Source organism: Nelumbo nucifera, chromosome 8 (genome assembly GCF_055504915.1).
Source record: "Nelumbo nucifera cultivar China Antique chromosome 8, China Antique-T2T, whole genome shotgun sequence".
In the NCBI taxonomy this organism is placed as follows: Eukaryota; Viridiplantae; Streptophyta; class Magnoliopsida; order Proteales; family Nelumbonaceae; genus Nelumbo; species Nelumbo nucifera.
In genome coordinates this window covers 7,311,301-7,327,918 of record NC_142656.1, presented here as the reverse complement: position 1 = coordinate 7,327,918, position 16,618 = coordinate 7,311,301, and the positions used below count along the sequence as shown (strand labels likewise).

Below are 16,618 nucleotides of genomic sequence, written 5' to 3'. Positions count from 1 at the left end.
TCAGCAAGTTCTAGGTACAATGAACATCAGTATTCCAACTTCACTAGGGCATAGGCAAGTAGGCAACAATTTGGCTCCAGCCAACACAAGCCTAAATAAAATCTTCAGAAATAATTCTCCTTTTATTTATAGAGAATACCCAGTAAGCATTTTAGTAAGAATATCCGTTATCTAGTAGAATACCGGCCTATTAATTTGTTCTCACATATGTAGGTAAAACAGAAATCTTCGGCATGAAAACAGCATATCCTTGAATTATGCCATTATGCTCATTTAACAAGATAAGATGGAACTCAGGGTCCATTTGATTCGCAGGTGGAATTGAATTATAATTGGAATCAGAATTCTCTAGAATCAGAATCAGAATGATCCATTCCCATTGATTCAGACAGAAATGAGAATTAAAATTAATAAAAATGGGATTTTATTTCTAAGGAAGAGGCTGGGAATAGTCATTCCCTTAAATAGGAAAATGTCATTTTAGCATAAATGAAAATGAGATTCTAATTTTATCCAAACAAAACAGTTGGAATCAAAATAACCCATTAAGGGAACCTTAACCTCTTTGAGTACTTCTTACCGGTTCAAAAGCTAAAAAGAAAAATAATAAAGAAATATGTAGGTCCAACCGTCCAATATGGCAATATCCTTTTAGGTATTGAAGCTCCTTTTTCTGATCATTCTCCATCGATATTGGATGTTTATAATAATTGGTATAAGAGTTAGGTTTAAACTTGTACTATCTTCTTACATTAAAATGGATATAATGGTTCTCGCTATCACCTTCTTATAAGAGTGTTCATTAATAAAATACAATATCTTACCACTTTTGATTTCAACAACTAATTAAAATGATGTTTTCAAAAAAGGATTGTAATATTGTTAACAACTGAAGTAATTAATGAACAGTGGCCACTAGCTATAGTGGAAATAATAATTTATTATTAGGTTATTGGTGACCACACAATTCAGTCCAATTCTCTTGTACTTGTAACCATAGGTTCAGGTGGGAGTAATGTTTTAAAAACTGACCTTAAGGCGAAATTGTTTTTGCCTCCAAGTTGTGGGTCATCAGTTTGATTATCTGAGTCAAATCATGCTATATTATCAAATATAACATATATAGGTATAAATATATATTTTGTCAATAAATAATATATAATTATATTCTACATATAATATATATGTATTATTTTATATTTAATTTATATTTTTAATTCAGTTATTTTATTTTTTATTTATAAAAATTTACAATTTGAGGTCAAAAATTATTTTCTTAACGAAAAATAACAGGGTAAGGCACTTTGGGATGCATGAATCTCGAAAAATTACATCACCTCATCAAATATACAAAATTATGACCTCCTAAATTTGCATATACATTGAATGTACAGCCCTGACCCAATGATCAAATTGAACGGGCCAACAATTCAAATGCCCGGGTCAGATGGTTTGGACTAGGACTTGGCCAATAGGTATTGACCAAATTCCGAGTTTTTTTTTTCCAAATCGGATCCGAAATCATGGCCAAATGACATTTTGGATGATTTAATCGTGCGAGTGAAAGACGGGTTAAAAACACTGGTCAGGACATGTAACGACCGTCACATGCCACCCACATGTTTTGGTATTTCTAACTATGTGGGATAAAACAAAAAAAAGGGGGGGGGGGGCATGGAATAAAGGAATATCATTGTAGCATCTGACGTGAAGTGTTGTTGAATAAGGTTTTGTCAAATTGAACCGCAGAGCAGCTCTTTACTGCATGCGTATGACCTTCATGAACATGTGTGTATACATCCAGATTCACGCGAGCAAACTGAGGGTGTTTTCGTGCTTCATGCTATATATTTTTATTGTGGTAAATAACTTCATCAGAAAGTCAAAGCATTTTTGCCTTCTCACTTCTCAGCTAGCAATCCTGTGAACTATATCCAACTGAATATTCTATCGCCAATGGAAAGCCGCTAGCTAGCTAGCAGCTTAGCTCTGTTAATCCCCTTCCCCTCTTTTAAAATAAGTATTAGAGCTCCCAAGTAAACAACCGAAGATGGCTGCTTGATTCGTATCAGGTTGCTTTGGAGAGATGATAGTGAGCGGTTTCTTTTTCCCTCATAAAAAGACTTGAGTCTTGGAGAGCTTTGTACGCAGCTGTTATCTTTCTTCTGTTTTTTTTAATATTTATTTATTTTCTTTCTTTCTTCTCTATTCTGAAATTAGATTATTTATATGGTTTAATTTGATAATGTCACCCACATGGATGTTGACTCACTGAAGGACATGTACCACTCAAAATTTTATGAACTTATATGAAGGAATCTTGCGTTCTGAAAGAAAAAAACAAATAAATTATGTAAGAATGTATAATTCTTGATATTTATATAATCGGAGTATTATTATAGCATGCGTGCTCTATGACGTGAGCTTATTTGGAACATAACAAATTTGGTCGAGTTAGGTAAATATTAAAAAACAATTCTTTTTTTTTTCTTCTTCTGCATATTTATTTATTTATTATTTAAAATAAATAAATAAATAAACCAGTTTCATGAACTATTTAACTACCAACAATTTCGGAATTAATATATTGGTCAATAGCTTTCCTTTCTTTGCAACAAATTAAACGGTCTAATTAACCACCCGTTATGTGGTCTCCACTAACGCATTAATTAATTCCAGCTCTGGATTAATATTTAATAGGTTAAGCATTTGATTGAGCAATCAGAGAAGAGAAAAGCTTATGGTTTAATTAAGCTTGGAAGGCGATTGCCAAACTCAAGAGAGGTCATTGACTTTTAAATAAATAAATATAAATTAAAGCTTTCTTTTATAGTTCAAACTTGATAGGCGTCAAGCAACAGAACAGAACCGCAGCCGCGCGCTCAGCCAAGAAGAGAAGTCCATTCAATTGTTACAACTTAGAAGAGAAGTCTACTTGCTTTGAGGCTGGCGTACGTTGGCTTTAATTCTATTAATTGCCTTAAGCTATATATTCTTCTTAGTGTAGAAAAGCTTAATAAATTAATTAAGCTAAAATCGTTGGTTTCAGTCTTAAATCTATGGATCCGGTGATAGAATAATGAATAAAGCTCCACTGCAGGCATTGTCGTGTGTCTTTTATAGAGATTTTTGGCCTTTGTATTATTTCATCAAGAGCCCTGAGAACATAGAAAATATGTATTATATTATATATGCAGGACACACGTAGACACTACACATTGCCATCATCTGCATTTTTCTAGGTTGGCTCCTTTGGTCCTAATTAGTGGATGAGAGTTCTTCCAGAATCTTCTTCTGCAAGCTATTTCTTGTGTCTTGTGAAGAGAAAGACCCTAAGCATCTCTCTGTAATTTTGTATAAATGACAATACACCATACAAATTAAATTTTAATAGTATCATGTAACGTCAACACTTTTAGGATGTAGATATTATATATTTTAATTTTTAAATCTAATCATTATGACATTTAAGAAATAATTAAAGTTAAAAAAATAAAAAAAATGTCTTTTTCTCTTTTTGACCTTTTTAATCTTAAAGGAAAAGGAATATGACATGCATGTGTCCATATACTAGTAATGTACATAAGTTGAAAAAGTAACTCTTGATGATTTTAATATAGAGTTCAACTAGTACGTACATTTATGATTTCTTTTTAACACAAAAATTTACTCTAGGTAAAGAGTGATCACCTTAGCATTTTTATTAAGGAATTGTAATAGATAAGAGTAATTTTTGGGCCCTAATATCAATAAAAATAATATTTTTAAAAAAATTTAAAAATAAGTTATTTTTTTTTAAAATAATATCAATTTAGGGTAAAACATTGTTCATCTTCTTCCTCTTTCAATCCATTTATCAACGCCGCCTCCGGCAACATCTCTGCCCACCTTCGCCTCCGACAACGTTGCCGGAGGTGGGCGGAGGCAGAGGCGGTGGTGCTGGTGGTCATTCCTCTACCCAATGCCGCCACCTCTGCCTTTGGCAACGTTGTTAGAGGTGGGTGGAGGCAGAGGCGGCGACGGTGCTAGTGGTCATTCCTCTGCCCAACGCCGCCACCTTCGCCTTCGGCAACATTGCTGGAGGTGGGCGGAGGCAGAGGCAGCGGCGACATTGCCAAAGGCGGAGGTGGCGGCGTTGGGCAGAGGAATGACCACTAACGCCGCTGCCATTGCCTCTGCCTCCGCCCACCTCCGACAACATTGCCAGAGGCAGAGACGGAGGTGGGTGGAGGCGTTGCTGGAGGCATAGGTGGGTGGAGGCGTTGCCGGAAGCGGCACTGATGAATGGATTGAAAGAGGAAGAAGATGAACAATGTTTTTGCCCTTAATTGATATTGTTTTTAAAAAGTTGACCTATTTTTAAATTTTTTTAAAAGTATTACTTTTATTGATATTAGAGTCCTAAAGTTGCCCATATCTATTATAATTTAACCCACATCAAAAGAAAAATAAACTTGTCCATTTGTGCATGTTAATAAAGATTTCAACCAATTACATGAAAGACTTGTCACAAGATTCATTGACATTTTACAAGATGTATTTTCATATTTTGTAAGATGTATTTTCATGTTTCACAAGATGTAATTATCATCAAGGCTTAACGATGTTAATGTCAAGTAGCGTAACATGTTTTATCACTTGTTCACGTTTTTTGCTTTAAAGTGCGGTTTATGCCACCATAGGTTTTTGCCTTTAAGATTTACATCTTATCCATAAAAGGTAAGAGGTGCAACACTATATATGCATTGACAACACAGATGGATTTAGTTATAAGGGAAGTAGGGACTTCACAATTAATGTAATTAAAAAAAAGTCATTGATCAACGTTAAAATTATAACAATTAGGATTATTGTATCTCCCAATGATCTATTTGAATTTGAACTATCGATATACTTCAAGGACCTGTTTAACATCGTTCTTCAATTTACTCCCCTTTATCCTATTAGTGTTGGATTTAATTCATAGATTTCAGATTTAATTAAATAGCTTTCTTAACTTTCATCAAGTCTTTAATTAAAATGCATACATATATATATATATTTCTTGAAGATAGTTGAAGCCTCTCATAAATGTGCAAGGATGCAACTACACAACCCTTTCAATTCAACCAAGTAAAAGTTGAACGTCTCCCAAGACAACATACTTCATACAAAAATTTTAAGTTCAAGTATTTTTTTTCTATCTCAGCTTGGAAGGAGTACAAATATAAATATATATACTGCAAAATCTTACATTTTATATTATTTTGTGTGTAATTATACTGTACATATTTATATTTGTATTCTTTTCAAACTGAACCTAAGATTCAAAATTGAGAGAATTTCATTTTAGAAAAATCAAGAGAAGTGATTAGGGGTGCAAATTGGGTGGGCTTAGGTTAAGCTTTTGCTAAACCTTGAATAAACCTGTCCTGAGGGCCTGAGCCTGTTACAGTCTAAAATCTTTAACAAGGGTGCCTGATCTAGTTGCACCCCTATGGCATGGAACATCCTAGTGAGAAGACAATGAATGAAGCTACTGACCATTATTGAAGAAATCAAAATATTGGGGTGTTTTTACTCTTTAAGAAGTAATAATTAGGGGTATGACCCTATAAAAATGGATCTTACCTAAATCATTCCCCATACGAAAACACAAATTTAAATTGATCAAAATATGATGTGTAAAACCAAATATGTTAGTTAAAATTGTAACACCATCATTCATCAATATTGTATTGAGCAGAGTGTTAGACCATGGTTTTTAAAAACGAACCGGTGACTGAACCGGTCAGGGGTCCGGTTATCAGTTCGAATGGTCCGATTGTTTGATTTGAATGGCTTAACAAAAAAAATAAAAAAATTTAATAAAAAATTGGAAAACGATCAAAACCGTTCGAACAGTTAATCGATCGATTCAGCGGTTTACTGACCAAAATCAATAGTTTTGGGAGAAAAACGTTTTTGTAGAAAAACGGGTGGCCAATTCCCAGTTTTTCCAGTCCCACCATCCAGTCCAATCCAGTTTTGAAAACAGTGTGTTAGACAGTTAAGAAATATGCTAAAAAATATGAATATCACAGAAATGTGAATTTTGAGATAGATAAATGAGAATTCTGCAGTGAGCTGAGCTGCAGCGTACTGTGTACTTTCCCGTCAAGTTAAAATTTAAATAGGTATCGTGTAATTTAGGGGTAGTTTCGCTTTAGAACTTTACGTATTAACATGTGTCACATGCAAAGTTAGCCAATGCAATTTATTGAATTCTTTTGTTTTCTTTGTGTAAAACCCAAACAGTCAAACAGATGTCCAGATATTTGAGGATTTGGTTCCTCTAATTTCACTCGAAGGCTTCCTTCGTTTTTTTGGTAATCTGGGTAAATGTATTCATTCGGGTAAGTGTTTCTTAAGAAAGATTTATCCAGATGAATGTATTTATTCATGTTCTTTTATTTTTCATGTAAATAAAACAATAACCATTTTAGTCATAAAAATAAATTATTAAAAAGTTATTTTTGTCATTCAAATATTAATAATTTTCCCCCCAAGTAGAAAAATTATTTACCCATTTAGGAAAGCAAGTGATACCTAAGAAAATAAACTTTCTCTAATCTCTACATAAATCTAAAAAAAAAACATAAAATTCTTAGTAAATAAGAACCAAAATCCAATCGATAACTTTCCTCCCTCTCAAAATCTGAAACCGCCTCCTAAATCCTCTCTAGACCACCAGTGAGGGAAGGAAAGGATCCTCTATTAGCTCAATGATATCATGCCAACTAGCTATATAAAAAGTGTCGGTGGTACCAAAAATACATGAATTTTGATGATATCTCAATTTAAAAGAGTTGGAACGATATCATTGGGTCGGTAGAGGATTCTAATTCTATGAACAAGAAATCCAAACTCTTAAACAGATGTTTTAGGCAATCGGAATTTACTCATCACAAAATCCACTTCATATCAACCTCAAAACACATCTCACCTTGTATTAAAAATATCTCTTCATAAATAACAACACAAGTACGAGGGATGTTCCACCCGCGGTTGAAAAACGTTTTGTGAGGTCGGCCGTCCGTATAAGGCCAGACTCGTTTAAAGGCGAGTAGCGACCCATTCAGTTTAGCAAAACCCATCAAGTCAAAAGTGACGACATAGGGCGATTAGGGCCCATCATTTTAACATGTTGAAATTCTCAAGGTTTCTGAAAAAATCCCAAACAGTAAAAAAAACCTGTTATCAGGAAAGTCGGAGCCGCCCAAGCGCCCAGTTGCTCTTGAAGACCAATATCAAACAAATCTGTTACTCCAGGCTGATCACCGTCAATCTGTCTTATCAATTAAAGGACCAACCACCCAATTACCGCTTCAACTGACAAATAAAGAGATGAAAGTGAAACTTCAAAGTATTTAAATATTTAAATACAAAAGATATCAAATGCTCATTAGTCTTTTGACCAAATAAGATTAGGGAGACATTTTCCAAAAATACTTGTCAAACGACACCTAGAAAAAAAATGTTAATAGGATCAGTTTTAAAGCCCTGGCCCCTAAATCAGACCCGACCTGACCTGCTTGTGACTTGTGAGTTGTGAGGGGTGGATTCAGGAATTAAGGACTAAAATACAAAAATAAAGAGAAATGATCTCTTGCATTAATTGGCCTTTGACCATGGTCATGCGCCAGCATCAACACGTGGGCGGTGATGGCATTGCCATTGCTGCACCACCATGGCATGGTTGTGTTATCAAATTACCAAGATATCCTCATCAATGCCACCTAACTACAAAGTGACGCGTGTTTTTACTGTTGGGTTGCGTGTCCTGTTTCAAGAATCGGCGGGCAAAGAGGATTGGTCGCGCTTTTCTCGGGCCAAACCAGTACATTACACTTTTCACATATCGCAAATCTGCACGGTTATTTCGCTATTGGTGGGGTAATTAGTCTTCACCAAAAAAAAAAAAGAAAAATCCGTCAGGCCTGGGCCACCTGGCAATGACAATTAGTGCAGTCCAGGACTAGGACCTGGACCAGAATCTCTAGATACTTTGAGTTAGACGCCCTTTTCTCCCTTTTTTTTTAGTTTTTTTCTTCTTTCTAGAAGATCAAGGCGGTCCATCTCGCCATCTGGACGACTGACTAGACTCCCATGAACCTTCTGTTTCACAACTCCCGTTTCTTGTCCTTTGTATTCTAGACTAGACATCGCCCATCCTCAGTCCTCAGATCCAGGTTCAGCCAGCCATCCCTGCCCCCTCTTTTCTTCTAAATTACCGAAACTGCCCTCAACCCATCCCCTGTTCAATTCAATCACTACTATTCATCCTTTCCGGTTCTCAGGTTAATCTAGTAGTCTCACTCAACTCAACTCCTCCCAACCAACATTTCTAATTTCAAGGTAAAAATAATCATGGATCCCGAGCCCCAACCAACATGTCAGGACCTTAACTCACAACCATCAGATCTGGATCTTTCCACGTTCCCAGCCAACTATTGTGTCTGGACTCTGGATTCTGGAATTGGATTCACAGCAAAAAGGGTGGGTAATTGGGTACACCCAACCCAGCCCCATCCAACTGGGTTGTGTCGGAAGAAGATTCCGAGAATGTACAGACTGGGACTACAGACGCGCAAGTCGCAACCCCACCAAGGCGTTCATCGTTTTCTGGTTTTGGTTAGCCCCTTGTAATAGACCAATACTTTGCAATGCAAAGGTATTTGCAAGTCCTGAACATGTGACCCACCGGCGCGTTGGTCGAAGTTGGCATGTGGAGCCCAGCCCCAGCCCGTAGACGAATCGATGGAACTAATACTGAAATTCTGGAACCCTAAATTTCATCTCCCAAATAGCTGGGATTCACGACCACCGCGTCTATTGGTTGTTTATTTGGCTATTTTATGCACAATATCTGTCCACGTGGCAACAAGCATACGTCCACAGTGCCCACGTGTACCGCATCTAAAAAAATAGGGTGCGCTTGTGTCTACACCATTTTTCCCGACCTTCCGAAACAATAATTAAACCATGTTTGACCAACTCTGTCCACCAGGTTAGATGTCGCTCACCACGGTTTTAGACAGTGGTTTTGTTATCGTCCCACCGGTTTATACGTTGGGAAGCAGAATCCGATTCTCGAGGGAGGGACCCGCCAACATTGCCGTAGTATAATCCGTTCCCTTCCCTAAAACTCAATGGTATTTTGGTAATTAAACGCAATTGTATCCCGATTTTTTAGTGCTTTGCTCCTGTCTGGAAATTTCCAACCAGGTAGGTACCCTTTAAGAAACTTTTCTAAATTTCTAGTGGCGAATGCTTGAATGGTTATCACTGTCACTGATCAGGGCACCTAATAACCGGGCGCAACAGTGAAACGGCAATGCTCGTAATAAGGGGTTTTACGTCATTTCATAACTTTTAGTAGGGTATTTCTGTCTTTCAAACAGATGGTGTCAGAAAATGGGAAATGCCCAAATCCTCCCCCCCTTTTATTAATTTTTGCTCCTGTTGCGATTCTTTCTTTCTTCATTCTCATTTCTCGCTTGCTTCTCAGTTTCTTTACGTGTGACGGAGATCGTTGAATAATCGTTAAAGAAAACAGGGAACGAAAGCGAAAGAAAGTCGTCGTCGGCGTTCGTCACCCGCCAATTGTTTTATGGGAGCTCAGCAAACCTAAACCTCATAAACGACTCCTCTGCGTTTTTACTTCTCCTCCGGTCAACATCATCGACGCCTTATTGTTCCTTCCCTGCTATAAAAATGGCTTTCCTTTCTTCAGTTCCCTCCATCTCTCATTGGTCCATCAAAACTTCCCCGTGCTTTTCCCTATTCTGCTTCTATGGAAACGATTTCTAGTTCTTCTTCAATCTCTGCCCCCAAGTTCCGCTGCTTCGATCCTTCTAATTCCACTCCTCCTCCTAATACAAGAAACCATTTCTTCAATTCTTCTTCTTCTTCTTCTTCTTCTTCTTCTTCTTCTTCGATCAGTTCCAACTCACAGATCAAATCGTCAAGAAGCTCTAGTGAATTGCCCACCATGTCTCAACCCAAGATTGTAACTGGTGAATTTGGATACGTACTCGAAGATGTTCCTCACTTGACTGATTATATTCCGGATCTCCCTGTATGATTTCTATCTCCTTCTCTTTTCTCTATCTCGCTAAAAGTTGTGATTGCTTAGTTGATCTTATTTGAAGCCGACACACTTCTATATACTGAGGTTATCAACATGTTGTTTTCCCGAGTTTTTGGAATGAGTATTTCAGTTTCATAGTGTAAGGTTTTGTATAAAGTTCTGGATTTGAGACCAAATGGTTTTTATATGCTTTCCCTTTTGTCCAGAGAAGTTCTTTTGATATGATTTCATGGTTTTGTTTCTTTTCATTTTATTATTTATTGATTTCTTGTCTAGAAATTTCTGATCTTTAGCAAATGGTTTACTGATTCTAGATCAAATATTCGAAATCTTTGATTTCAGTTGTGCTAATATCTTACAGGCATACACACAGCCATCTTACCATCATTATTACTATTACAATAGTTATCGTTAATGATATAAAGGACATTCTGCGGCTTATTATATAATTTAGCAAATTTTCGGGAAATTTGATGTTGGGATATTGGACCTGCGTACTAAATACTAACATTTGCCTTTTACCCCTCGCAGACCTATCCCAATCCATTGCAAGATAATCCTGCATATTCAGTTGTTAAGTAAGTGTCATTTCAAGCTAATTTCTATTGCTATTCATTCAGCAATTTTAACATATTCTTCTGAATGATCTTGGTTAAAATTGATGATTGATCAAAACAATTCTTTTTTGCCAGGCAGTATTTCGTGGACATGGACGATACTGTTCCCCAAAAGGTAGTTGTTGTTTTAATGTCTGACCCATTTTCCTTAGCTCATCCTATTTACTTGTTATTTATCGGAGAACGAATCTTCTGGATTATAGGTTTATGGTCTGACTTACTATGAACCTTGTTCAAGGGCACAAGGTGCCTCAAAAGGTTTGTTTTTGACAAATTAGAGATAGTAGGTGAGACCATTTTTCAAATGCTTTAACAGCCGTGACCGTGGCTTACTGTATGATCTGTTGGTTTTGTAGATTGTGGTTCACAAAACTAGTCCAAGAGGGATCCATTTTAGACGTGCTGGACCACGTCAAAAGGTATATTTTTCTGTAGTATTCTTCATTCCACAAAAAAAAAAAAGCAGGGAGCATATGTTAACAAGACTTCCTTTTATCTTGCTCAGGTTTATTTTGAGTCTGATGAAGTGCATGCATGTATTGTAACGTGTGGTGGTCTATGCCCTGGGCTTAACACAGTTATTAGGGAAATAGTGTGTGGCCTTAATTACATGTATGGCGTTAACAGGATCCTTGGGATAGAGGTGAGTAGCCATGTCATTAGAGTTCACATATTCAAGATTTTGTTTCAGTTCAGTAGCTATGTCATTAAACATGCTTTGTTGGTTAATGGTAATTGTTTGACCTTTGAACTAATATTAGGTCCTTGTGTTGCTTTCAAAATTGGTCTCTTACCCATCATTTGCAAGCTCCCTGAGTTTAATTTTCATAATTTCATTATCTTGTAAAACATGACTTGGTTCACAAATAAATGATGGTTACACATGCACTATTTGCTAAGGATTGATGCAGGGACTTTGTAGGTTCCAACTGGAAAGCATCTTTTGCATTTTTAATGGTTTCTTCTACTAATGAGGATGGTGGCAATTGTAGGGAGGATACAAGGGTTTCTATGCTCGAAATACCATTTCTTTAACACCCAAGGTTGTAAATGACATTCATAAGCGTGGCGGTACTATTCTTGGTACATCACGAGGAGGACATGATACCTCTAAGATAGTTGACAGCATTCAGGACCGGGGTATTAATCAGGTATACAAAGAATAAGATTATCATATTTCATATGTATGATAACTATGGTCACAATCCTCAGCATCCTTGTCTATTTCTTGGTTTTCATATGCTTTGCCATATTTCAGGTGTACATAATTGGGGGAGATGGGACACAGAAAGGGGCTTCTGTGATTTATGAGGTGAGTTCTTTTAACAAATTGAAAATTATCATCTATTATTAGTTTGGGGGATTCTACACACAAATCTATAGGATGGTTTTCTTTATATCTTGGAAATTATAATATTTCCATAAGCTGAAAATCAAATAAAGCACAACAGTTTTCTTCTCTATTCTGCTATTCTTGCCGACATTTTTAATTATTCCTCATACAGGAAGTTAAAAGGCGTGGTCTGAAAGTTGCAGTTGCTGGAATCCCCAAGACCATTGATAATGACATTCCGGTACTTTTCAAATTGATGCATATGGTTACTTAATTGACCTGCATTTTGCTCCACCTTGGAACTTTTACATATTTCATTATTGTTTCCTGTGCATTTAGGTTATTGACAGATCATTTGGTTTTGACACTGCTGTTGAAGAAGCACAACGCGCCATTAATGCAGCTCATGTTGAAGCTGAGAGTGTTGAGAATGGTATAGGCCTTGTGAAATTAATGGGTCGCTACAGTGGTAAGTTTCTTCTCTATATCTGAGATTTTACTCTTGGGCTTTTCTTTATCTGGCCTCAAGGTCTTGAGGGTCTCATGTAGGAACTTTTCCTTGTGAAGAGAACTTTAGAATTCCAGAGGAACTGCAGTATAGTTTATGTTAAATAGGCATATATTATATATAGGTTTTTGGGGAAGCATGGTAGGAGAGGGTAGGGGCTGTCACCACCTGATAGAGGCAGAAGCCGGGCCACCGCAGCTATCTGCATCGAGTGTGTCAATTGAAAGAGGAGGGGAGACAACTCAAATGGGTTCTTTTTGAAGATCCAAGAAATTCCAGTAAGATTAAAACAAAAATGCTTTCTTAGTCCCTTTAATTGACATAGATCTAGGTCCTTTAGTAGGATGATGTATAGGGGATGGTTGGAATAGCTCAGTTGGTGGAGCGGAGCAGAGGACTGAATATATATATATATATATATATATATATTCTCTACTTCCCTTTTCTTTTCTATGATTGATGTTGTGCATCTTTTTTGTGTTTCTTATGAGGGAGGGAACATCATATCAGAATTCATTAAAATACATGAGCTAGGTTGAGTTGAGTTGTATGTGGCCAATTTTACACCATCAACCTGACATACCCTCCCATCAAGGCTTGGGACTAGCAATTCTCAGCACAGGTTGACAATAGGGAAACCCTGTTCCTCAAAAGTAGTCTGATCCCAAGTGAAATGTTGCTCTATGAAATTAGTTTCTTGCATTATGGGGTTCTAATATATTGTTCCATATGCTAGTTTTACCCAAAATTTCCCCCACAATCTAAGAGAATTTTCTCATACAGGGTTCATTGCAATGTATGCAACTCTTGCTAGCCGAGATGTGGACTGCTGCTTGATACCAGAATCACCCTTTTATCTTGAAGGACCCGGTGGACTTTTTGAATACTTGGAGAAACGACTCAAGGAAAATGGTCACATGGTTATTGTAATAGCTGAAGGTGCTGGCCTGGAGCTGCTTTCTCAAAGCATGCGTAACATGGATCAGAAGGATGCTTCAGGAAACAAGCTACTCCCAGATGTTGGGCTGTGGATATCTCAGAGGATCAAGGTATCAATTCTGAATCCAAATTATTTTGCATAGCCCAGCAAATCTGAGTGCATGCACATGTTTTTAAGGTATGGATTTTGTGCACTTCCTGCATGGTTTCTTTCAAATATAATTTAAAAAAAAACTTGGGATGCTTCAGTAGGTGAGGCAAAATGGGTTTTGCTTAATTTTGTCATCTAGGATTCGTTTTTGTTTGCACTCCAAATATCCTTTCTTTTGTTTTGGGGGGGGGGGGGGGGTGATTAGCCCTATTAGCACCACAAACTGAGTGGGGTGTTGTGTATCTTCATTGAGCAGAAAGCAGAAGCCTTCAAATAAGGTCCTGAACATAAGATCTTTGCTTAATTATGTATTTCTATGACCTGAGGCATCTGGTAAATAATCCACTGGTCTGATTCTCGATATTTGCTGTTGTAGGATCATTTCTCAAGTAGAAACAAAATGAGCATCAATCTCAAATATATCGGTTAGTGACAGATTTTATTTTCTCATATCTCCCTTCCCCTTACAAAAAACATCACCACCACAAAAATAAGGATTTTGGTCTGACTAACCAAGTGTGCTCCTCTTGTCTGGCAGATCCTACTTATATGATCCGTGCTATTCCAAGTAATGCATCTGACAATGTGTACTGTACACTTCTCGCCCAAAGTGCAGTCCATGGTGCAATGGCAGGGTATACAGGCTTCACAGTAGGGCTTGTAAATGGAAGACACACTTACATCCCATTCAATGTGAGTAGCCGCATGACTTGAATTGAAGTTCTTATTTCAGCAGTTTCAGTGGTAAACTCCATTGTGATTCCACTAGGCTGTTGAAATAAGGGTGGCAATTGGACTGGATTTTGTCCAATCTGATTTAGTCAAATATGAGTCCATTACAGATGGACCAGGTCCAATTCAATCCAATGAATACTCTGGACCATTTTGGACCAGTCCAATTCAATGTCTGGACCGTCTTATCTGTTCAGATTGGTTTTAATTTAGATTGGTTCCAACTCAAACCCCATCCATTGACACCTGAATTTTATCTTCTATCAATGGACCAGATAGTGGTTCAATCCAACCTAATCCACTATAGTCCATTATACGGATGGACCAGGTCCAATCCAATAAATATTTTGGACCATTTAGTCTGGACTGGTCCAATTCAACGTCTTATTGGTCCATCCAATCTGTTCAAATTGATTTTGATTTGGATGGGGTTCAACCCAAAACCAGTCCATTGATACCCTTATGTTGGATGACATCTTGGAAATTTGAAAACCTCTTGGTATCAATAAAGAATGATGCTGTGGATACAATTGATATTTATCTTAGGAATCAGGCGGAAAATGAATTAATGGCGAAGAGCTTAGAGTTTTTCCCCTCCCTGTCTCTTTTATCCAATTTCTCGTATTTATCAACCAAATTCTCTTGGTTGATCCATCAGATTCATGGACCCATGATAATGTTTATAATGAGCCTATCCTTCCCGAGTAGAGGTCTATTTTTAATTATTGATGCTCATTAATTTGTTTATGTATAACCTACGGCTGTGTTAACTCTACTTTTTCTCTTTTCCAAGTGGATGCCATTTGGATAAGGAGACATCCAAGAAGTTCCTGGTCTTGTTTCCTTTCTTGAGAGAATAGAGAATCTTCCTTGAATCCAATTATGCTTTCAGCTTTCTTTCTCCATGAGCTTCAGTAATTAATTAGTCTATGAATTAGTACACTCTTGCTCTTGAAAAGACCACAGCCTCTTCCATCTTAGCCCTTCATGTCTGTTTTCCTGTTCCTAAAGTGTATACAGAAATAAAGCCACCTGCTTGTGCTCGGTGGTCTAGGTAGAACTGGTAAAACAACCTATATAATAAACGGTATTCTGGACAATATTCTCATGACTCCGGTTAATTATTAAATTGTACATTTGTACCTTTATCGATTATAAATATAAATATATATGAACTAAATAATTAATCTCTTGCTAAATTTTTGTATCTTTTCCCTCCCACCCAACCACCCCCACCCCAAGCCCGTGGCCATCTCTGATGTCCTTGCGACGAGTATTTATTGTTTGCCGTGGCTGATGATCCTTGTCTGGTTGATATGCAGCGTGTGACTGAAAGACAGAACAAAGTCGTGATTACTGACAGAATGTGGGCAAGGCTTCTCTCTTCAACCACCCAGCCTAGCTTCGTTCGCCCAAAAGAACTCATAAGCAAAAAACAAGAACCGGAACCACCTACACAATTGTTGGACGGAGAGAACAGCCATAATGACAGTGATACCCAGAAGAAGTAAGGACCTTTCCGGTTGGTTAGCCTTTTGGTTTTTCTGAGTAGGCATTAGGTAATTGAGAGTTTCTATTTATTCCCACCCCACCCATACATATACAATTCTCGACTGGTTATTGGATCAGTTTTGATTAATTTTGCTGTGTACGCTGAAGGCAGTTGTACCTTGTATACATGTATTCTTCCATCTAAAGATTGCTTATTTATTATCCAACTTGAATGAAGGTCTCGAGTCGTATTATTGGTGGTGGTCATGCTGTATCTGTATTATGGTGAGGGATTGTCATTCTTGGCCATCCCACTTCCAAACTTTAAGTAATTATTCCACGTTCCTTTTTTGTATTGCAATTTTTTTCTATGTATGCAATTCTTGGGAAAAGTGGTGCCCATAGTAATCTCACCATTCCTTCCATGGGTTCATGCCCATAGCCGACCAACACCTTCCTTTGGACTTGTATATATGTACGAGTGAAGTGAAGGATCAAATTGTTATTTGTGGTAGCTTACCAAAAAATTAATAAGTGATTTGGTAAGTTGGTCATCAAATAGTCTTAAGTTGTTAAAATAAGTACTTCTAAAAAGCATTTGTGCAACAAGTATATCTTTTAACAATTACTTAATCATCAAACAGGGCCTTAGTATCGTTGGTTACAACTTTTTCATAATAAAAACATCACTCAATTTAGTAGTAATATCCTTGTATCACTCTTGGGGATCAAAACC

The 16,618-nt window shown here is 37.1% G+C and overlaps 1 protein-coding gene across 1 annotated transcript; it reads left to right on the top strand.

Annotated features, from left to right (window-relative positions):
- Positions 1–9,246: 9,246 nt before the first annotated feature.
- Positions 9,247–16,243, top strand: LOC104588249 (ATP-dependent 6-phosphofructokinase 3-like). The gene is made up of 13 exons (XM_010246101.3): positions 9,247–10,099; positions 10,643–10,689; positions 10,804–10,843; positions 11,085–11,147; positions 11,234–11,371; positions 11,721–11,879; positions 11,987–12,040; positions 12,234–12,302; positions 12,401–12,530; positions 13,353–13,618; positions 14,036–14,084; positions 14,198–14,352; positions 15,714–16,243. The coding sequence occupies exons 1-13, from the start codon at positions 9,815–9,817 to the stop codon at positions 15,900–15,902; spliced, it is 1,644 nt and encodes a 547-aa protein (XP_010244403.1). The 5' UTR covers positions 9,247–9,814; the 3' UTR covers positions 15,903–16,243.
- Positions 16,244–16,618: the final 375 nt, after the last annotated feature.